The 25,283-nt window shown below is 39.6% G+C and overlaps 1 protein-coding gene across 1 annotated transcript in view; it reads right to left on the minus strand.

Moving 5' to 3' along the window:
• The window catches only part of FGGY (FGGY carbohydrate kinase domain containing), a gene marked incomplete at its 3' end in the record, with an annotated part of 127,351 nt that overhangs the window by 86,885 nt on the left and 15,183 nt on the right, over positions 1 to 25,283 (minus strand). Inside the window, exon 3 of the mRNA XM_080623025.1 lies at positions 2,606 to 2,721. Within this exon, the coding sequence (XP_080479151.1) occupies positions 2,606 to 2,721 (116 nt within the window). The remainder of the gene's footprint in view (positions 1 to 2,605; positions 2,722 to 25,283) is intronic.

A 25,283-nucleotide genomic window follows, 5' to 3' on the forward strand; every position in this document is an offset into this window, starting at 1 on the left:
GGTAGGAAACAATCTCCCACTATACAAGACTACAGTTTGACCAGTGCTGCTTGAGCATGGAATGGCACTTTCTCAGTAGGTGGATCTACGTTGTCCTGGTCAATTTAAAGTCATTAAAGGAAAGCTGAGCTTATTCAGGGTGCTCTTCCCAAGTCCAGCAGCACTAAATACTCATTAAAACAAGCAAACCCCCTAAACTTTCATTGGAACAATGTCCCCATTCCCATTTTCCCACGTAGAGGGACACTGCTAAGATTAAGGGTGGCAGAAAGCAGAGCACTGACACACCTCTCAACACAGGCTTCAGCATTGTTGAGCAGCTCTTAAGTGGAGAGTGAGTTGCTTTGGTTTGGTCACATCTTGTCTCCTTCTGAAGCTAAACCCTTTCAAGAGACTCTCAACAGGTGCAGTGTGGAAGATAAAGGAATGAAGGAGTAGTTGCTGTCTGGTTTCCACATTTATAGAGGAGCTCCTTACCCCCCTCTTCACACACACGTGAATGAAGGTCACTGTCCTGCTTTTTTATGATTTTATCACTCAGCTAAATATAACCAATGTAACACCTTTCTTTTTAAAAAAGGGAAGGTCAGGCAAATGGGCATGAAAATGAGGATATATTCTACAAAGGCCAGGTTTCAATGTCTTATACTTTGGATACACCTAAGGTAATCAGCCCAAGAATCCGAAAATCAAAGGATTTCTCAAGGTGAGGAAAAGTTTGTGCTTTTCAGAAGCTTCAAGTTGCAGCCCACAGCTTGGTGCAATTCCAGAGGTCAGATTCTGCTTCTTCAATGCCAGCCGAGATGCACCCAGATATTCTATGGTTTGTTTCTTGAAAACTAACACAATTGCCCAGGGAACTGGACACTTTCCCCATTAACTCAGGAAAATGGTTTTGTTTTGCAAGAGACCCCTATCATAGAATCATAGAATGGTTTGGGTTGGAAAGTACCTTAAGATTCCAACCTCCTGTCATAGGCAGGGATGCCTCACTCTAGACCATGTTACCCAAGACTCTCTCCAACGTGGCCTTGAACACTGCCAGGGATGGAGCATTTACCACTTCTTTGGGCAACCTGTTCCAGTGCCTCACCACCCTCACAGTAACAAACTTCTTTATATCCAGCCTATCATCAGAAGTTAATTTACTAACTTATTTTGTAAACCTTGTGTTTTAACAAAAATGTAAGCCTGATATTGGAAATGAATGATGTTTTGTCTTGCTAAATGTTGAACCATACATAGATTAGTTTTATGAGGCTTCCATCACAACAAAAGGCCCTTTTTATTAATGGCTACTTTATCATTTCAAACATGTATGTTTAGTTACTTGAAATGGCAAATTGCTTTGCACTGTCCTTGAAGTGCATTGCATAAATATTATATTAAAGCCTTAGCTTACACTTCATAAATAATTCATTTTTAAAATACTCTTCCATTGGATCACCAGTTGCTGAGATGTTCAATTTTTCTGGTAAAAACATGTATTTATTACAAGTCTTATTTTAACTTGTTGAAGATTTGCTGAAAGCCACATGCGATAAATGCTGTAAGAATTGTATTCCAACTAAAACCTCAGGAAGCTAAAAGCCTCATATTCCTTGTGGGTTTAATACCTTTGCATAAGCAGTTTCAGTTGCAGGGGAAAAGCTGAAATCTATTCAAGAAAGCTTTCAAGTACAATTTTCTGATAATCTGAAGATGACTTACAGTATATTTTGTGATGATCAGAAAAGGTAACAGATTTCATTGCATTTCATTTCACTACAGTCCTCCCTCCGCCATTTCCATTTCATGTTACTGCATTTAAACTGCTGTACAAACTTGTTCAAAGTGCTAGACGTTAAAAAAAAATCAAAGGAAATTTTAGATAATTAACTTTGATGAATGAGCAGATTTCAATTCATGTCTGGTAATATTCTTGTTAATGACATGTCTGCTTAGGACATCCATTAAAAGTCCATTAACTTAACAGGGAAAGTCTAATAAAGTTATCCTGGAAATTTTCTGGTATATTAACATTATGGACTTTTAATGAATATCTGCTGTAGGAACTGCTATTAGCAAGACTACCATTCTAATTAAACTTAGGCTCCAAGAGAGTGGAAAAAAGGGTATGAAGATAACAAGCACAAGTAGCACTTCTCTTGGAACTACTATAAGGGAGATGGGTACAGGCTGCAAAACCTGCTGTCAGTAACAGCTATAAACTGACTACATTGTGGCATTTTTTTTTTGGAGCCTGCCATTCACTATACCCGTATCAGGTATTTCCTTCATGGAATCAGTTGTTGAGGCTCCCATTTACTTCTCTGCTGTTGAGACTGAGCAGTACTGAAAGGCTTACAAGACTTTCAGAAGGGTAGAAGTTAGAAAACTGAAACAGATTTTTATGACAATGCAAAGTAAAAGTGTACTTAGGAAAGCTGTCACCTATGGCATCCAGCCTTGTTATCAACCCCTCTGAAGCTTCGTCAAGTCCTCCTACATTCCTCCTGACATTCACAATAATACAGAAAAAGATCTTTTTATATGTATGTATCTTTTAATATATATATCTTTATATATATGTATATAACTTTTTAGGTATAGGTACAAAACATACCTATTTTTTCGTACTTATCCTCTACCAAATCTTCCAAACCAATCATTTTCCAGAAACTGTCATCCCAACCTTTATCTGAGGTATACGTCCACTTGCAGACTACTGTACAGAGGGACCTAGAAAAGAGACAATACAGGCACAGAATCAGGCAAATGAACACAATTTGGTTTTAAACTTGTGACTAGAAAGAAGTTTGTGCAAAATCATCTCTTCATTCACTGTCAAAATTTCCAAGCATAATGCTAGCACTAAAGAAAAAGTTGGTTTCTGTTTGGAGTGTATGTCCTGAAGACCTTAAAAGGACCTTATGTTTAACATTCTTCTCTGCTGAAACAATTCCTGCTCTGGCCACTTCATTGCATAAATCAGTCAAATAACAGGCCATGCATATGCCTAGAAGACAGCATAGCATGGACATAACAGCTCTTTAGCAAGCAGCTCAGAGAAAGATTCCGGCTTTTCCAGGCTCTACCTAAACAGCAATGTTTTGCACATAGTATGTCCTTAGGAAAACTTGCTTATGTTCAAGCTGAATTACAATTTACAGGAGATTACGGGTACACTGATAATTAGGTGAAATGGCACTGCTTCAATACCTGCAGGTACAAAATGCCTTTATCAGGTGAATGTGCACAAGCAAGTTCACATCCAGCTAGCAGAGCTCCTGCACAGGATGTGTTCAAGTACCAGTACCATAAGGTTTGCATTTTGGCAGTTCAGTGACACACTGAAACAGCATTAGTCATGAAGCCACTCAATGCAGTATTAAGTTCTTGTTTCAAGTCTCATTCCTGATATGCTGATGCTGAACTTAACTGTGACAATACAGGGCAGACTTCAGGAGCAGAATATGAACAAAAGACAAGAGCACCTGTAAAAATGTCTATCAGAACAAATAGAATGGGGTTTTCCTTTTTATTCCCAACCTCTCATTACCCTCAAAATACTAATAACCTTACTGAGGATTTAGTGTTACACAAACTGCTTTCTGTCTGAACATTAATCTCAGAAGATCAGTATTAAATTCTGCCTAAAGTCAATAAACCAGAAGGTATTAAAAATGCTGAATACCACTGAAAAATTTAGCTTCCTACACCCTTGGGCATGCTACCGTACCATCAAGGGCAAGACATCTCAGATGCATCTCAGGGAAAGAACACCATAACCTTGAAAGAGAAACCCCTTTCAGAGATGGATTTGCTTTGATGTCGAACAAGACAGCTTATTTGAGACTCATTTTCAGCCAAGGTGTGCTTTCACAGATGTATTATTCTCATTAGGATGAATATGCATATTCAAAACAAACTGGATTCTCACAGGGTGGGACAGTTAAAAGGCACTGTACTCAGTGCACAACTTCTGGTGTGACACTGAGCAGAAGATGCTTTTCCTCATCCAGGATAAAAATGTGTATTTCAAATGCGTCATGTTTCACTGTTCTTTTTGAATGACCAGCGGTTTACAGCCAGAGGTCTGGTGATGTCCATTTGCAATCCTACAGTTTATAAAGGTGTACTTTTTGCTCTTTGCAACTGAAGAATTTATTAACATTACAGATTTGGGGAGGAAAGAAAGAGAGATAACTATTTATATCCTTATAAATACTCTGAGGATTATTTCAGGGTTACTCTTCAAACAGTTTTGACACAGGTTAAGAATAGATCAGTCAATTACAGTTGAGTGTCTGCTTTGAAAACAGAAAAGCACATGACCTGTAAGTGCAGCAATGACAATGTTGATACAAGAAATTCCAATTTCCAAGGATTTAAAAGCCAGACACAGAAATCTAATTAGAACCTGAAGAAAATACTGGGGGAAAATAAAAAATTCCCCAAATCAGCTCAAACCTCTCCTTGAAAGCAAAAATAAAGCCAGGATATTTGAAATAAAGATCATGTCACAGAATCACAGAATGGCTGAGGATTGAAGGGACCACTGAAGGTCATCTAGTCCAACCTCTCTGCTCAAGCAGGGTCACCTGGAACACATCGCTCAGGGTTGTGTGCAGATGGCTCTTCAGTATCTCCAGGGAAGGAGATTCCACAGCCTTTCTGGGCAATCTATTCCAATGCTCAGTCATCACTTCAGGAAAAAGTTGGACATGAAGAGTGAAACAATAACGCATCAAGTTTTCCCAAATATGGTAAATACCGAATCACAACAAATATCATCACAGCTCAACATGTATTTTTCTAATTAGATTAATGCTATGAACTATTGCCACACACTGAAAAACGCTCTGAGGATGAGAGCTAAACGTCACACCTCCCCGCATTCGAAGACCACAAAGCAATTCCCTCTGTCTCCGTGCTTATTCAAAGAGAAACCGGAGCAGCCTTGCTGGTTGCCAAAGAGTATGTTTTAAACAGGGGCCAATTCTTGCATACAGCTCACTCTGAGGAACACCACATTACATATATAGGCCCACTGAGACAGAGTAAACAGGGACAGACCAGCCCTTGCCAATCTACCAAATTCCAGCATATTGGAGCTCTCTCACTGGATATGGCTGGACTCAACATACTCTAGTATGAAATGGCAATGAGGTTGTGAGCATTTTCAGCCTACTTGTGTAGGTATACAAATGGAAAGCGCTTACAGAAGGATAGATGATTTCTGGTTGAATTTTTAAATACAATATAGAAAACACGAACTGGGAGGAACACCTCTTCCATATGAACTGGCAGATCTGTCAGTGGAAGGTTCTGATACGAAGATCAACCTCAAATCTGAGCTAAAACACTAACAGGTTTTTATTTTCATGGTCGCAAGAAGAACCTCAAAATACTTGTAAATGCAGTCCAAGCCTTTACATTTCTCTGGGATTTAACCTGCTTATTCCACCCTTGCCACCATTCATTGCCACCTAAAAAAGTACATGCTTAATTGAACAATATAGCTTTATACAAATCATTAATATCTAAGATAAAGTATTATACTGCAGAAAGGCATTCTGGTCTGTTAGATAACAGTTCAAGAAGAAAGGATTTGAGATGCCCATAACAAGAGATCAGCTTCACTATGTGCTTCAAAAGAATCTGCATGTGTTAAACTCAAATCCCTGCTACCTACCTGTGAGGTGCTCTCTAAGAATTACACACAGATGCTCAATTTGTGTATCCTAGAGAGTTGTATGCAAATGTAGAGAGCACAGTTTGCTCCTGGTTGTCCACTTTTGAATACCAATAGCATAGATATATATTAGCTTTATGGGGGATCTCTCTGAAATTCTCCTCCAGAGTATCACCCTGAGATAGTGATAGCATGACTTGCAACTTGGAAAAAGTGTATCCAGAAGGACATCATGGTAAAGAGGAAGCAGAGGAACCAAATCATTACACCTACAAAGAAAGCCTTTACTACTAGAAAACTTTGTATTTCACACAACTCCTAAATTTCATGAGACAAAGGGCAGACATTAAACAGAACCAGCACTGATATTCACTGTGGTATATTCCTTTCTTTTACTATTTGGCAGGATAGCCTCAATTATTTGGCCACAAACACCAGACTTGCACTAGCTGAAGCTGGATGAACCAGATGGAGAGATGCAAATGTTCCCCTTCATGTCCACGCAAATGTTCACTACCAGGATCAACTGGATTCAAAGGTGCTGAGTTAATAGGCAATCATTTACACACCAGTCCCCTCACAGCTGCCTGATGTCATAGAGGACTGGAGAAGACATGGTGTGGAACCCCTCAGTAGCACAGGCCATATTTAGCTAGGCTGAAATACCAGAAATGTGAAGACTCTTTTCCTCAAGCATATTCCCAGTACAATGAAATGAAAGATTTCCTTTCTCTGTTCAGAACAAAAAGTTTCGCTTAAAATACTCCTACTGAAAAAAAAAAAAAACCAACCCTTTTGCGTGGAAAATTTTTATTTGATTTAAACCAGATTTTCAACAGGAACATGATTATGTGCAGAGTTTCTTATAAATTCTAGTCTACAAAGAACTATAGGATTGTACTTGCATCCAACAGCCTCAAGAAAAGAAAGAATCCCTGCCACATCCATTAGCTTTGCCTGGACACAGCATATTACACAACCTATTCCTGTTTAGCTTTTGCACAGCTCTTGCTGAGGACTGACTGCAGATGTGGTGAAATCCTGAATGACCAGAATCTCAGCATTCTGAAAAGCCCACCAGCAATATGTCCTCCTAAGAAAATCATGAGGTTCACGGAGGGTGTAGTGAACACACACTGATAACTCCTCAAATGCTGTCAGGAAGCAATTACTTGCCCCCACTTCAAGAGGATGCAGGGCAACTTAGACTTACGGCCAAAGCAACTCATGCTCAAAGTTAGTTGATATGTGGCTCGTCCCACACTGTCTACCCATTTTGAGTATTATCTCTCTGTTGCACTTCTTGGAGAGAAGTAGCTCAGATACTCATAAAAAAACGGGAAATTCTGTATGGACTTAGTTATTGGCATAAAAATGTACCTAAGATTAAGGACACAACAGAACTTCTCTACAGCTACTTAAGAATTACCAGAACTTTATGCTTTGGCCTGTTCTTTGCTGACACCGTCTCCCAAACTCCAAAAGGGATAAAGCAAGCATGGACATGACTCCCAACTCTGCAGAGCCTGCCCTGCCTGGGAAAATATTTTCTGTCTTTGACAACAAAATACAGTTGGGGGGTATTCCATAACTGCAGTGGTCTCTTGGAAGTCATCCTGATTTTGAGCATAGGTTAATATAAAAGTTCTACTAACAAGGCTTTACTAAAATAAACAGGTTTTCCCTGAAAAGTGAGCCCATAAGGCATTTATGAATGACCATACAAGAGGGTTGGTACAATACCAGTTAGTCTGGAAAATGAGTCAGCTACCAACTTTAAAGGCAGAGAACTCTGTCTTGACCATCCTGAAGCAAGTGGAAGCTTCACTCTTAATTCCAAAGCAAAAGGACCTGCTTCACTCATCCTAACTGCTCAGAAATTAATTTAAACTCGTGAACATAATTAATTTTGCAGGCATCTGTATCAGTGCAACAGTTTAATCACCAAATAAATTCAATGGGTCACTTCCATGAAAAATGTTCTTGCAACCTGGCTGTCATACTGACAATGACTCGGTGGTAATGTACCTGCTGCACCAATGCCAAATCCTACAGAAGCTAGGATGGGATAGAGTCAGGTCCCCAAAGGCATACTGTGCAGTAGGATAAAGTAACTTTTTATGCTCTGTTGGCCAGATTTATTTGGAGCTACAAAGAATCAAGTACTACAAAAGCTATATGACATTCTGGTGGCAAGGAGGAGACCTGAAACAATGGACTGTGACTGTCACAACATCAAATGTTTTTCCTTTTGGTCTGCAAACTTTCAATTTAAAACAGATTTTGAATACAAATCGAACACCAGGGTGTAAATCCTGCTCAAGTGAACTCCTTCACACACTGACATCCAAACCAAGTTGTCAATGTCTTCCCAAATTACGCACCCCAGAGTCTGAAGGCTTTCACAAAACTGAGCAATCCACTGCTCTGACAGTCACAGATCTGGCTGTGGTTCTTACAAAAATGGTCCAGACAAAAAACTAAGATGCAGCACGCACAAACCCAGCATCCAAATAGTTTATATTAAACAGAACTGGGTATTGGTACTACAAGAGCCTAAAACACAGCAGAGGTTACCACAGAGAAATAGGAAACATGTAATTAGTCCCTGCTCCATCATGGCTAATGTCATATACATTAATACATGACCTTTGAAACAGAACCAGATTATTAGATCCACATACACCACTAGTATTTATATATATATATTATATTATAGATATATAAAATACATATATTATATTTATATACCTCTCTGCCTGCTTGGTGTATTTGGCTGCTTTGGGGGAAATGGGAAGAGGGCAGGATGTCCTAAGGGAATACGCAGGTAATAGGAGAAAAAATGTGACACGTTGTCATTTAGTCTTGAAACGTATAAAATGTATGAGATGCTGCCCATGTTCAGCATTTGCTAAAGGGAATCAAAGAGCATTGGGTTGAGCGCACAGGGGTGTAAGAAGAGCTGCACCTGCTGTCACTCAGCTACTACAGGAGATCTCACAGGCAGATCAGTTTTAAACCATAGAGCTAAGTAAGCCTGGGTATGCTGTATTTCATACACAGTCTGCATTTCACTCACTGCACCTATTCAACAGCTCTCTAATTGCGTGTACACAAACCAAAACATGTCAGGGTCTGTTTCATCCACCCCACTGTGCAAATCCCAAGTTCCTAATATTTGCAACACACTGCTTTTTATTATTATTGCCTTTGACCCAAAGCCTATGAAATTCCTGCCTGCCCAAACCCATTGTCTTATGTCAGCAGGGCAATATGACTTTTGCCTGAAAAGGGTTTGCTTTCTTCTAACAAAACATTCAGCAAGCCAAAGGAAAAGACAGGTGGGGAAGCCTGTTTGCGACAACTAGCAGACACATTCCACGTGCACTCAGAGGCTTTGACTTTCAGTTTTTGCATATCCGAGGACTTAAATCTGGCCAATAAAGGGAGCAAGGCAAAAATAGTAATCAACTTCAGCAATTCTATTAGCTTCATCCTTTCCACGTGCTGAATAACAGTTATATTTATCGTAAGTAATAAAAACTAGTCTGGCTGCTATTTAAGAGTTTTTTATAGTTAAATTTCACAGCAAAAGCACAGCTTTCTCCCCACCTTGAAATCTTCACTAAAACTGCAGAGGAAAAAGAAGGTATATAAGTACGTATTTAAAACTCCAGGATGAATTTCCTTCCTTCTGTGTGATGCGATGCAATGGGAAGATTTGTTAACACAAGTCACAGGTGAAATATTAAACTTCAGACCTCAACCTTCAAGAGCAAATGTTCCAAAACTTATTTGGATTTTCTTTTCATTTTTTTAGATGTCTTTAATATCTCATTATCTCAAGTTTGGTAGAAGATACCAATCCACAAAGCCATCAATCCGAAGGACAGTGAACAGCTCATGACCTCTAAGCTGGATGCATCAAAGCTAACGACAATACTGATATTTGACTATAGAACACCTTTCCAAAGGCTTTCAAGCCAGTATTCTTTTTTTGTTGTCAAAAAACTCCCCAGAAAAGATATTAAAATACTACATATGGTCTAAAGATTTCAGAGGTTTTCTTTAAAATCTGTGTTTAAAGTATTTGTTTGACAAGATACACTATTCCCTCCTTTTTTTCCTGAACAGTGCTGACTCATTGAACTTGCATGGTCCTAACAGACTCCTTCAGAGCCATAGAATCAGTGAATGGTTTGGGTTGGAAGGGAACTTTAAAGCTCATCCAGTTCCAACACCCTGTCACTGCTCAAGGAAACCTATGCTACAGATCAAAGCACAGAAATGGTCTCCATGCCTCCAAGGGCAGCTGTCCCGAGGCAGACAAAACAGCCAGATATGGCCACAACTGGTTTTCACTTGGAGTAAGAGAAGCTCCAACTCTGCCAAAGGTCACATGATGTGAAGAAAAGCACTGGCCAAGAACATGTCACAAAGACTGTCTCCATGCTCACTTGCTGGCCTGCACCATTTCAGTATTATATAAATTCTCAATGATATCCAGAAAGAAAATACCAGAAAACAATTTCTTGTACAACCATGACATAGTTTCCTTGTGGATTTTATAGGACTTCAATGAGGGGAGGCATTTCAAGACAGACATATTACCATGGGCTTCCAGGTCTTCCATCAGGATACAGCATGTAGAAGCAGGGCCTTTGACTCTTCTGAACCACCGTGTGTGTGTGTGTTGAAGTCCTACTCAAAGCCCTTGGCAACAACCAGTGAGTGGGAAACAAAGTCTTTCCATTAGTAAATCAAGAAGTTAAAATTACTTCTGAAAAGGGGAAAAAGGAGTAATTAACTCAAACCTGCTCTACTATTTGGTGTTCATGCCGTAACACTTTGGAGGGGTTTGGCTGGCTTTTAAGTCACAGAACTTTCTATGCAAATACATTGCTTACTTAAAGGGATAGATTTTATTGTATGAAAAATACAATTCACATTTGCAATTTTCTACACCCACATCTATAATTAATCTCCTCTGATTACAGCCACTCCCTGACAGGATTCCATGTTATATTTAAAGCCTGGGTGCCACTTTGAAGGAGAAAAAAGAACAATAGGATCATTTTCAAAGACTACATAGCAGGACAAGGCTTCAAAGCAGCACTCAAGTATCAACCTACTGACCACCACAACTGGAGTTAAGAGTGACCTCCAATTACCACCACAATAAGCACAGAAGTCCCTTGAGAAATAGAAAGTGTAGATGTTTCCTGTGCTCCAGAAGAGGTATGAGATTGATGTTGTATTCTTAGACAGATAAACCTCAAAACTTAATGACAGACTGTTGGGAAAACCACTTCTGTGACATTCAGACTTGAAGGATCAACCCACATAAATAAAATGCTCTGTTGGATAAGGTATGTTAAAAATGTAACTTTTGTATATCTTGCCAGGGATGTGAAAGTATGCATTTGATATATAAGTACTGTCAGAAAACTGGCGTGTTTTATACACATATTTACTTTGGATTGGAAGCAAGTACCTGACAGTGATTGTTTGCTGCAACCTATTTAAACCCATTCTTTAAAAAATACAAATAAATTCATCAAATGTTGCAAATGTCAAAAAAGTCATACAGCAGAAGGTGAATCACACCAGCTACAGTGAGATGATGTTTCTTTTACTATTTGTAAAAGTCCATAAAGAGAAAAAAGTGCGCTTCTCCTTAGGAGCACACTATCAAAAGATTTAAAGGCTTAAACTCTCAAATTCAGCTTTCCTAGAAGTTATGTCATCAGACCTGAAGGGAACCACCCATCTCAAGTGCAACATATCGAGTCAGATTAATCCCTTGTGTACATCCAATCATTTCAGTGGATTCATACCAGGGATGCATTTGGCTAAACATGTTAAATTGGCCCAGAAAGTACAAAATAAGACTATTTTGTCCACCTACATACGCCTCCCCATGTCATGAGGCAAGGGGAAGCACAAAGTCAGCAGACAGCTTGCTATTTTAATTTCACTCTGTATTGTATTACAGACACCCAACCAAGATTCAAGCCCATTGTCTTCAGCATTGTTGAAAAATACATAATGAGACACAGTCCTAGACACAAAAATGTATTGTCTAGACAAATCAGACATAGCATGTGGGATTGGAAATATTAATCCATTCCTTTAAAAGATGGCAAACAGAGGCAAAAGAAATGGAGTGACTTGGCCGAGGGTCAAAGAGTAAACCTTATTCAGACCTCTGAGTTGAATCTTGAAGTCCAGAGACTCAGGCAGAAAGACACCGTTCAGACACTGTGGTGCTGACTATCAAAAACTCTTCCTATGCACAGCTACAGTCTAAATGTTTAAATATGAGAGTAACAAGAAGCATGCACATACATAAAATTGAGTGCAAGTTTTAAAAGCTTAATAAGTAGAGGAGAGGTTATAAAAACTGTCCAAAAAAAAGGCAAGGCAAGTGAAAAGCAAAACTGGAAATAAAGCCCACAGACGTAGCTGCTTCAGTCCGGCAGCCTGCCCTCTGGATTTACCTCCTACTATTATGCAACATCAGCAGTGATTCAGTTCCATTTATTCAGAAAATTATACTCTTTCAAGCAAACCATTCTGCAATAGAAAGTCAAATATCTGTTTCAATTAAGAGCTTGTATGTAAAAAACATATCTGCTCCCGTTACCTTCTTCAGGCAGTTAAAACTCTTAATTGAAAACTGAAAGTTTCACCAAAAGGGTCGACAAGCACTGGGACAGGCTGCCCAGGACAGTGGTGGAATGACAAACTGTGCAGACGAGGCCCTTAGTGATATGATTTAGTAGTGGACTTGGCAGTGCTGGGATAAAGGTTGGACTTGATGATTTTAAAGGTCTTTTCCAACTGAGTCAATTTTATGATTTTTTAGCTATATTATACTAGACTTTATTATTCCACAGGATTGGCATCAGTAGCCTGTAGGAAGATTGCAGTTATTACTTCCATGACACTTTATCCTTCCACTGTGTGAAAAGAAAACATAGGATATGCACATCCAACATCCCTGTTTAGGGAGCAGAGACTTAAGAAGGACTGTGGACTTCGCAAGCGGTTTAGAAAGTGTGTCATGATGCTGAGGGCAATGCCTGGCCAGCAGTGGACACTGACACTCTGTACACTGACTAGTAAAGGAAATCTCCACGTGAGCAATGCTACACTTCATGGCGTGGTTTATGCTGTTTTCATATAAATGAGTAGATGAAAAAAACACCCTTACAACCCCTAACGTTGACATTTTGAGAGAGGGAACTGCTAGTCCAGAAATCTCTTCATAAGTTCATTATACAGGCACATTTTACTAATTCATGAGTAAATAACACATCTGCTCCTAAGGACAAAACTGTTGAGAAGCTAATTTAGCATGGTCCTTAAGCATGTGTGAGGACAGAGTCCTGAAGAAATGTCAGTAAAGTTAATGAGAGTTCTTACCAGCTTAGTCAGACCGTGCTGAACTGGAACCTAGGCTGTCATGCACTTGTGGCCAGACAAAGCCTAAGTGAAACCAGAACAGAAGCAGGGAAATTGCCAAGAGTACTGCACTAGAAGAAAGTTTTAATAACTACAGTTTGATGTAGACTGATCCAATTTCACATGCTAAACGCCAATGTTAGGCCCTCCTTCTTTACTCAGGCAAACCACCTTCAAGTCTTAGTTGAATTAGGATGACAGGATTTGGCTGCCATGTGCACCTGAATTGAAGTTGCATGTTAGAGATTCCTACACTAGCAATGAGGCGTATTGTTACCTCCTGTCACAAAAATCAATTCAGTCCATGTATACTCTTAAAATCCTCAGTCATTCCTAAATACTAGTTATGTTTGATCAAAATGTACAGACATCAATATAGGTTTTCAAAAACATTTCTGATGGTTAGATTTTAAGCTAAGGCATTTAAATCAAAGGGAAAGCAAAATGGCTCATTTCATACACATCATATGCTGTATTGTACATACAACGTCATATGCTGGTATTTTAATCTGTCAAATAACAACATCCCTGCACCTATTTCTAGAGTGTATTTAATAATAATAATAATAATAATGGCTTGAGTTTACAGTCCTTTGGAATTGTATTCATATTAAAAACAGGATGTAGTTTTGACCAAAACTCCAAAAGGGAGGAGATCGACATACTGTTTGCATAGCAAAGAAAACCCCACCAAGCAGAACTACAAGGAGTTCTGAAACGGATAACAGAAGTGATTAAAAGCATCCATAAATTTTCCCAAAGAAAACAACAAGCTTATAACAACAGTAGGGAGAGGGACGGGAGATCAACAGAGAAAATAAGGAAGGCTACAGAGCAGATAAATCAAGTGTCACTATTCCTCAGAATACAGCAATAAAGACATTCAAACAAAACAAGCAATCATTATGCAATTGAAAAGAGGTATAGGTATTACTGGGACAAAAACCTTAACAGGAAAAGAACTAAAGAAAGAAAAAGAAAAACCACTACATTACATGGATATCTAGACTGCTTCCAGTAACGATAGAGGAATCATATAAGGGAACATAAACCCTCATTAACTGAGCATGATTTAAAAGAACTATCCTCAGAAGGACGTTAACATGTTGCCAGTTCTAGGATACCTTCCTCCTTTTGCCCTCTGAAACAATTACTGCTGCCATTGTAAAAGAGACTGGACAAAATGATCCCCCACTTTAACTTGTTATAACAATTAAACATCAACCCAAGGGCTCTTAGAAGAGTGGCTAAATGAAAGATGTTGATCTTCTAATTTCAGATGTTTTAGCCTGTTACACAAGGAGATGGACATCAGTGGGGTTTTTACATTCATTTAAATCTTGAAAACAACGTCATCTGGGAATGAACATCCGCAGCTCTCTCAGAGACAGAGCTAACCCTCCCAGGTAAGCCGGGCAATGCCCCAGCTTGCCTTCCACTAAACACTGTGAAAGGTGATGGTTGAACCAGAAGGGTGGAGTTTACCACTACTCTAAACTAATGAACCCTTTCATGCAGTTCTAACAACACTAAATATTTGTCTTTCCCTTTCCTGATACTTGAATTATACCTGCAGAAAATACACTTGCAAACGCTGCAAGCACAGAGAAGAATGGACTAAAAGTCAATTCAAAACTCCTGTTAGCTATCTGAAGAACGAAAGAATGCTTTATGAAAGAATGCTTTATTCCCTCTTTAATGCTTTATATCTTTTTAATGAAGAAAAAAAAAAGCAAGAATGTGTGTTTTTCCAAATGAAATGATGGAATTAAAAGCTGATTTCTTCATAGAAACTCTGGATATTTTTATGTAAGAGAAATCAAGAACAATTTTTAAAATGCAATTCTGCAAATTACTATTTATGTATGAGCTTGCTCCTACAAAGAATTAGGTGTGAGTAACCTGACCTGAACGAAGAGTGGCTTTGACATCAACTGAAGCATTTATGTAAGTCACTTGTTTGCATAAGCAAATGCAGTTTTGTGCTTCGTTTATTCTCTATAGATAGTCCTTACTAACTCCTGCAATTAAGTCAGCAATATCAGGCTGTATACCCTGCTTAATTAAGCCTTTTTCCTTAGTGTAAAGTGCTTTGCACCTTGACAAAGAAAAGCACAAAGAAAATAAAGTTGCTGATGTTCTAAGATGGCTCTAAAGGTGAGAGGGCAACTTTTCCTGCTGGAAAGCACACAGAAATCCTAAGGTCTGAATTTAACTGAGTTCTCCTGTCCTGACTTGCCACGGATGATATGAGAATGAGGAGGAGGAGGGACAGCACAAGACCTGCTGTCCAGCAGTAATCGGAGATATAAAACTGTGGACTGCAGAAATGAAAAACAAATAGACAAACAAACAAATTACATCCAGATCAAAATCTCACAGCAAGTGCCACCTAAAAGGCAGCACTTAGTTAAAGAGAATTTTCTGGGAGAAGGACTAATGTGTCATAGCATGGGCTAAACACACAGTATGTTAACTGTCTGAAGATGCTCTTGTCATACAACACGTGCTGCCAGTCAGATTACTCAGCTGGAGCAAGGCATCAGATGAAACTTCTCTGAGTTGACTGACCTTGATTTCTCCAAATACACAATTTCTTCATAATCACTGCAAATTAATCTCAATCAATAACCTGCAGACTGTTGGCAAAATATTATCTGTGGCATACTGAAATCACAAATTATCTTTTCTGGGCTGTAAGTGGGCAAAAAGTGCAGAGGAGTAAAAAGAACAGCGTAAGGACAGTTCTCCAAACATTGATAGAACCAACAGCCTGTTCATACCAACATACTTGGACATTAAATAAAGGACTGAGACCAGCAAAGCACTTAAGCACATGCTTTGACTTTAAGCACGTGCCTAAGTGCTTTGCTGGAAAAAAGCCCAAAGAACAGGACGAACATGGTTAACTGAAAAGCCCTTCAGAACTGAACTGACTGTTTTGTTTTTCCATTAACTCTAGTTGCTAGTAAACACACGTTTGGCCTCAGCATCCTGCCCAGTATCACAAAATAGTGATCTGGTACAAGCAATCTCTTTACTCAGGGAAGTTCCACGAATTGGAGGGGAGGGGACTGCAAGACATGCTCAGGATTTAGGCTGATTACAAGGCACCAGTAGAAGGCCTCACATGAAGGCCTCAACCATTAAATACTCATAGAATCATAGAATAGTTTAGTTTGGAAAAGACCTTAACATCACCCAGTTCCAACCCTCCTGCCATGGGCAGGGATGTCTCACACTAGACCATGTCACCCAAGGCTCTCTCCAACCTGGCCTTGAACACTGCCAAGGATGGAGCATTTACCACTTCTTTGGGCAGTCTGTTCCAGTGCCTCACCACCCTTACAGTGAAGAACTTCTCCCTTATATCTAACCTGAACTTCTCCAGTTTTAGTTTGAACCCGTTACCCCTTGTCCTATCACTACAATCCCTGAGGAAGAGCCCCTCCCCAGCATCCTTGTAGGCCCCTTTCAGAAAGTGGAAGGCTGCTACGAGCAAATACTCTTTCAGTATTGCATTGTCCTGACTCTTCCACCAGACTCCACAGAACATATTTTAGAGGCTTCAAAGAAGGCACAAAACACTGCCATGGGACTAATGGCTCCTCTTCCTGTCTGTCACTCATGAAGGAAAGAAACGCAAACTTGCAGAAGATAATTTCCGACTGTGGGCCTTGGGAATGTGACAATCTTATTTTATTACCTCCACTTTGGTCCATTAAAAACTTTTTTATATGCATCAAATTTACCCCCAAAACCAAAATGAAAACAAAATTCCCTAGAACACCTTCAGCAAATGCTTACGTTAAGAAAAGGCTGGAGTCCAAAAATGGAAAGATGATTAGGGAGGGAGGTGAAGTTGGAATGAAACAATAATAAAAAGCCCTAAGAACACATCATATATTCATAGTTCTCGAATCATTAAGGCTCTGCATGACAGCTCTCACAAGCACCGCTATGGCAAACTCACTGCCTTTTAAGCAGGAGTGAAAGTGGTTAAGCCCTAGGACAAATAATTTGAAAATCTCAGCACAAGTCTGATCTCAGCGAGTTGAAAGGAATGCAGACTGCCCAAAAACACAGCAGCTGTTTGTTTTTTCTGCCACCTTTCCAAGGTTCATGTCTGGAGTGAGGATAAACAGTTCGGAAAAAAAAAAGTTCTGTGGAGTTCAGACTTTAAGAAAATAAAACATCAGACTCGTATTTCTTGTAGCAAGATTAAACCTCCCCCCCCCCCCCCCCCCAACCTTAAATTATTCAGCCCTGGAAGTTTTCAGGTAGAGCTCTTAGGAGCAGAGGTAGATGGCTTGAGGCTTCAATATATTAAACTGCTTTCTCTAAAGCAGTCTGCATTTTCAAACGCTTGGCCTGATGTGGTTTTTCTTGAGCAATACTCCTTCAAGCAGAGTTTCAAATTTAATAAGGTCAAACCATATTCCCTATTTTATGCACGCATGTGTGCACACACACACACATACACAAATAGAGGCCCTTGCAGATAAACCAAAATGTAATTGAGATAGCGGGTGAAGCCTTAGAGATCAGCCTGAAGCGATTCCCATCAGCACAGCAGATACTAGAGCTACAAGGTAATTCATGCTATGTCATTTTGGACATCATCCCTTTTACTTTCCCTCCTCCTTCCTCTCCCTCTTATTCTGTTTGAGCCAAAGTAAATGAGCATCTACTTTAATTAATTAGGAATCTCTTGACTCTTAGTATTTTAGAAGGTACAACTTTCCTTTGATCCACATTTAAAGAGACATAACCTGAAAGAGTTAACAGGAAATTTATTTGGATAGATTACCAGTGGAACTAACCTGTGTAAATAAGGATTGTCTGTGTTGTTACAGACAGGTCAGAAAGAGCAGGAACTTTCAGGCACCATGTTGAGTTTCAACATCTGTTTATGAACTGCCGTTATACACAAAATGCAGAGTTGCTACAGGACAAAGAATACAAACCCAGGAAGTCTGAAACCAATTGGAATGCCTCCAGAAAGCTCCCCTGTTATATTCATACCTGGTGCTACTGGGGCATCAGTGTGAGGAATGGTGAACATTCAAAAATTCTAAGTTGTCTTTGAGACATGCATTCAAAATGCACAGATCATGGACAAACATTACCCAATATGACTTAGGAAAATACCATTCATGAAGGAGGCTACACCAACTGCTCTTTCCAAATCCAGACTGCACACAGACAGAGCCTTGGGTGACATAGTCTAGTGTGAGGCATCCCCGCGGTAGGGAGTTGGATGATCTTAAGGTCCTTCCCAACCCTAACCCCATTCTATGACTCTATGATTCTGTGTATGCCCACAGAGCTCAGGGATAGAAGGAAGGATGGCAGAGCAGCAGGAAATAGGACAAAGATGAAGGGCAGGTGGCAACAGTGTATCCTCTCACACATTCCCCTTTTCCCCTTCCTTTTAGGGAGATGAAAGCAGTATGCAGCATTAACCTTGCATACGGATGCTGTGTTCAAGGAGCTAAGGACAACACCATTCCTACTTTTTCCATTTAGACAGGAAACACACTCAGATTTTTTTCCTTGAAAGTAAAATTATATCATAATATTGCTTTTTCTCAATAGAGCCTGTATTAGCTATTTTATATACATTAACAAACAAGCAACAGAAACTCCCAAGTACAGTTTCACAGAGGAAATCTCAGAAGATGGAAACTACAGGAAAACTTTTATGTGTATTTTGTGGCATGGTCTGCCCCCTGTCATCACATTAAATATAAAGGCACCTTACGGTGCAGATCTGGCCTCATCCCTCAGAAGAAAGAGGAAAATGAGGGTGGAGGGAGAGTATAGTATCTGTCAAAGTTGTAAGTTTCAAACTACAGTGAATGAAAGTTTGGGCTCCTTCCTTCATCTAATGACATGTGCTACATATGCATAAATGCAAGTGGGTTTTAGGGGTGGTGAGGGTTTTGAACATAAGAGGCATCTGCCTTTTTGCCCATCTTCAGATACATTTTTCCCAATCAGCTTTTGTAATATGAAGGGTTTTCCTACTTTATTTCCCACTTTGACAGAAATTCCTTGCGTGTGGGTACCAGAGGCAATTTCCAGGCCACTTTCCATGGACTCCCTTCTGCTCAGAGAGACATTGGCACATGCAGCCTGGGAGGGATGAGCCACAGCTCTGGGTCTCTGAGCTGACAGCAGTTCACCGGGTAACACAGGGACAGGCTCTCTGAGGAATGCTTGTTGTGTCCAAATCCCCACTCAGGAGAGGCCAAGGATGTATCTATACTGCAGAACACCAGCAAGCTCATAACTCAGGCTGACAAATCTTGAATCGAGCCCTCAAACTGAACTAAAGTGGACAAACACAGGTTTTAACTTAGATTAGCAGCTCCAGGGACACTTTAAAGCTGAGTGTGAACAATCTGAACTAAATATACATAAACCCCAGATACTATCTGAAGCCAGCTGACAGTAAAGCATAAAACACAGAACTTCCCCTTCACTTTACATTAAACTAACAGCCATGGTGGAGTCAGAAATTTCAACTATCCTATCCACAGAAGAATTAAGATTCCTACGCAGGGTCTGACAAGCAATAAGCATAACTTCAGTCATCTTTGCTGTATCACACTGCAATCATGATTGCTTCATCTGTTTCTCTCAAGTCAGACAGTCAAAATCCTACCATTGAAATTTAATTAAAGAAGGTAGTAAGAAAATAAACAACCTTTCTTGGAATGTCTTTGATTCCATAAGTACATATACATTTCATCCACTGCAGACTGAATTACAACCTTTCATCTAATGAGCAGCTTAATGGAATGGCAGAGGAATAAAGAACAGGGGAAGGAAAAAACAAATCCTTGGTGATTTCATATAACACATTATATATTTATATAACATCGGACTTGCTATCTGGCAACATCAATTTGCAAGCTGCGGGAAAAGTGTTCACTATCTCAATGTAAGTAGAAGGCATAGCTAGGCACTTACACCAAATCAACACCCAGCTCTTACTTAAAGCAGCAGATGGTCTACCACAACCAAGAAATGACAGAACACATACGTAGAAGTGTCTGCTTTCTTTAGACGCATTCTTGAAAGCACTGTATCATTGATCTAAGATTATTTTTATAGGCAGATGACAGGTCAAGCATAAAAGTACACTGTTTTAAAGGTTACGGAGTTGGCAAAACCAGTGTCACTGCCATGGACTAGGAATCATTTTCTTTTGAAGTCTTCGTTGTCAGGTTATTTACATTTCACAGTTAAAAGGCTCCTCTCTGGATAATATGAATCCTAAAACAAATAAGGGAAAAAGCCCTATGCAAGCTAAAGCTACTTTAAAGAGATAATGTAAATCAACCCTCACACCATCAGTGTCATCCTAAAGCACGATGAGAATTTCCAGTGAAAGTTACTGACATTAAACAGATCAAGATAGCCAGCCAACAAAAATAAAGCAAACGTGTAAGTAAACTGCCTTCCAGGCCAAGGCTGTTGTTCCAGCCATGTATTACAGAGAAAGGGATAGGAGGAACACTCTGGTGGTGAAAAGCCTTTGTTTGGAAAGTCTGGAGGAAGAATTGGTCCAGAATAAATAATTTGTAGTGTGATCCGTGAAAAAGCCGATGGAATAGGACACCTAATTCTCACTGCTAGTTAGACAGAAAGCTGGATGCCCAGCTAAACACCTAGAAGTATATTACCCTTGAAATTATACAGCTCTTTTCCTGTCTATAAAATAAGAATGCAATTTTCTTACTTAAGAGCAGTATTTTAAGGCTGAATTTACTAAGACTTTCATACTCAAGATACTAGAGGAGACTAAAGGTGGGTTTTTTTCTTAAATAATAATACCAAAATATAAAATCCCATTATGGAATAATGAAGTTAAGTGAGTTTTAATACTTTTAAGCACTATATGTATACATACAATGCACAGACTTCATGCTACATAGCTTTCTTTTCCTTCACTGGATGAGAGCACTCCAGGAATGTTATTGTTTTCAGGGGGTGGTTTGTAAGAATTTACTGTGAATGCATGCATTATATAAGTGCACACTGAAACACTGCTGGGGCTGTGAATGACCCAGGAGTTCACACACATGCCTAGTTTCCTATATGGTTCATATTTATGCAAGAAAGCAATTGTTACACAGCTCTTGCTGGAGAGAGACCCAATCTCATAAGGGATGAGAGCTTTGCATGGGGCTTTCCATGGTGTTTCACATAAGGAAGAGTTCAAAGAAGATGACAGATTGTTTATAACATGCCTTGTATCATGAGGGTCTGATCCCTGATGGCATTCACAGAAGCTAATGCAAAAGAAACATACACCCCTGAACATCCAGCCTGTATCTGAAGAGAACAGAGATGATTGCAAAACAAATGAGATGAAGAGAACTGAAAGACAACAAGCTACTCTGTGGTTTCTGCCTTGTCTTTCCTTAGAATTTAAGGCCATAACCTCCTTTGACATTCCTCCCCCCCGGCTCCAGCTCCAGTGAAGCCCAGTTACCCAGTCCCACCATTAGTTAGCACATCAGTAAGCGGGATCTCAAAGACTCCCACCCATCTCTTTGCAAACTTTATTAAGGGGAGATTATTATCTGCCCCTCAGAGAAGCTAATAATTACAGTGTTCCTATATCGAGTGCTTCTGCACAGGATCAACAATGAAAGGGTTGTTTAAACACAGCTCCTTTGCTTCAACAGAAAACTTTGTCTCTGTGCCACTCATCAGCTCAAGTAAATGCTAATGACTGCTATGGAAAAATAAAAGACGTTTTCTGATGTACAGCGTGTACTTATTTAAGAGGTTTCTTATGATGTAGGATGTTGCATTTCAGGACTGAAGAAGTAAGACCTTTAACAGCAAGGAATATATGAATTTTGATTACTTTTTCATTGTTATTTTTTTTTACGTGCTGTGGAATGTCTTAACTATCACACACACACACACACACTCGCCCATATACACACACTCTCAAACTACCACACTAGGCAAGATCAGAGCTTAACAGCCAACAAAACGCACATTCAATCCCTGAGATCATTTTCCTGAAATAGAAAACTACATATGTTTCTCAAATTTCACATCAAGCCACTGCACAGCCCCAACTGCAGGGGAGCACAGAGCCAAGCCTGCCTTTGGGCTTGGGGGAGTAAGAACCTGAAAACAAGATGATTCCTTTCGGATCACCACATTTCTCGTCCACAATCTACACTTACAAACACCCCCGTTTAACAGCATTTCTAGTGGGGGTTGCTTATCAAGCAGCCTTTGCTTTGTCAAATTAAGACACATTGCCTTGGATTAGTGAGACTCCCTGAGTTCAAAATGACTTCATGGTTGGCTCAGAGTTCACTGTCTCTGTGGCAAGGTGCCAGTAATACATCTACTACCGCGCCTGCCCCCAATCCTTTTCTATACTGACCTAGCTGACTTTTCTTTTTAGCAGCAGCAAATGCACACAATAGAAAATGAAGGGCTAGATACTGTCACAGCTCATTAAAGAGCCTAACATCTTTCAAAAAAATAAGCAAAGTAGTAAATATTTGAAGATCTGAATGCAAGTCTCTGAAATGCAGTGTCTCGATGTATGTCAAAGCTGCTGCAAAGGGACAATGCAGTTTTTCTTTGCTCTGCAAATACAGTTAGAACACTCTGAAGGGCTCCTGTTCTTGTGGAAAACACATTAAGCTTCTTTTGCTAATATTTTGTAAAGGGCATTTGTACAATAACAATAGCTAAAGCTTCCTGTTTGCCTGTGTGCTTCCTGGCTAACATGAACGAGACCTGCTAACAATTTTCTTATGTAGCACACAGAGCTCTTTCAGATCATACTGCAGACTCAAGGACATACCAGGTTTGAATAAAAACAAAGTAAAATCTATCAGTAATGGCCCTCATTGCACCTGCCCTTCACAGTCCTGATAACTTTTCCAGCTCTACATTTCCTATTTTTTACAGTGGATCAGTTTGTGTGTCCCCAGTCTCCAAAGAACATGGTCTGAATTTATTAAAAGCCTGATAGAAGTGGAATTCTCTTGTTTGGCAAAGGCACTGTCACAGGGACACTTGCTTTTGGCTCCATGACAAGAAATTCATGGTACTTTGTTTGTCCAATCCACAAAAAAGCCATCCCTCCCCTCCCAACCAGCCCTTCAAGATAATTCTCCCTTCTCCAGAGGCTTCTCCAAACAAGTCTGCAAGTCTGAAGTCTTGGGTTTCATTTCATAAACAGGACACAACACCCAAGTGCAATTCAGGATACTGTCACTGCCACATGGGCTGCAGTGCTGATCACGAAAGCTTACTGAAATACTCCCTAGCCCCTTTCTTTGCAGAGAGAGGCCTGAATTTTAGACCAGGGACAAAATAGGCACAAAACATAAACAAGAAAAAGCCAAACACCAGAAGCCCAGCCAAAGGGTATACATTAGTCATGGCAAGGCTAGGAAGGAAGGGAAGGGCAGCTGGCCCCAAAAAACTGGTGTCTGTGCTGCTTCAGTTACCACATCTCAGTAAAAGGATTGCCCAATCCTTGAAAAAGAGACAGGCATCCTTCAGATAACCATTTAACTCACACCAGTTTGTTTTTTCAGCAGCGCCTCTAAATACAAGGTCCTCTTCCAGACTCTTGCTTTTCACACTTTCCAGCCTATCTGGATAAAATATTTGGTGAGGACTTGTCTAACCACAGTGATGAAACACCTCACAATGAGCGGGTAAAACAAGCAACCTCACAAGAGTGTATGCACATATCAGTATAACAGAAGAAAAACAAATACAGGTGTGAACAAGGATCAAATCCTCAAAGGTATTCAGCTGCCTAAACACCTCCAAAGATGGAGATTTAATTCACTTCTCCAAATCACACAGGGGACATAACAGAGCAGAGTCCTGAATCCAGATTCTTGGATTCAAAAGCATCTTTGTAGCTTTTATGCTTTATTAAAAACTCCAATTGTGGTAAATCAGCATGGACCAGACTCTACTTCTATTTATCCCAGCTTACTCTGCATCAACACCAGAGGAGTTCTCTGGATTTCAATCAGTGCAATGGAGCCATCACTAGACCTAATGATAAGCAACTGGCAACAGGTTACAAATGAACTTTAAGGACTTCACTGCTTACAGTAAAGTGTCAGCTGTTTAAACATGCACAGGTCAAGGAACCAGCCTCTTTCTCATAAATGAAAGAAAACAATTTGTCAAGGTATCTTCCTGTTGAAAATATACTGTATATTTAGAAGATATCACTCACTCTCACAGAGATATAGATAAGAAACTAGAACACCTATTAGTTAGGTAGTTCCCAGAAATGCTTTTTATGAATTGCAAGCATTTGCCTTTCACTTTGTAGTCTGTAATTACCACAACGGCATGAATTTTTTTCTTCTAAAACTGATTTTCTCTGGAGAAATTCATGATCCTGAGATCTTCTGGAAGGAGATCATTTACAAAAGTTCCCCCACAAGTCTATAAATCTCTGTTACACGTTTTCCTCTGTCATGATGGCTTGCAGTTGAAGACTGACTAGACAAGTGTTTCCACTTGGGTCAACATTCATATATGAAATGAATTCTCTCCTCGATAATACATTACTTTCTCTAGCTATTTACATATCCAGAGTGTAATGACATTAGCCTGCACAAATATTCAGTTTGCTCCAACTTTTGGGGGAGTAATTTTGGAAGGTGGTTTGTAGCATCATGTTGGACACTCTCTACCTCCATAATGTCAGCCTGACATTCTTCCTTATGTTTCCAAATCCTCCTCCACAGGTTTAATCTCTTTTTGATTACAGCTCGTCTTAAACCATGTAAATCCAGTAGACACTCTCTAATTTTCCAGTGTGTTGCTTGTGATTTGAAGTGGCCCTGAAGCAGATGCTGGATCTAAATACACATCTGTGTGTAAATTCTACCCAGTTTAACAGCTCAGCCATATTCTTATCTGCAATGTAATCCTTCACTAGACTTCAGAAACACAGTAAAATTGCAGATGTGCCTCTCTGGTAAGAATGCTCCATCCATAACACAGTAGCCTGTAACTAAAGCAGATAGGTATTTAGATTTTATTGAGATAGCTTTATCCAAAATACCATATAAAGGAAAAGTTATCAGTGGTTATAGATGGTGGGTGG

Source organism: Psittacula echo, assembly GCF_963264785.1.
Source record: "Psittacula echo genome assembly, chromosome: 7".
NCBI lineage: Eukaryota > Metazoa > Chordata > Aves > Psittaciformes > Psittacidae > Psittacula > Psittacula echo.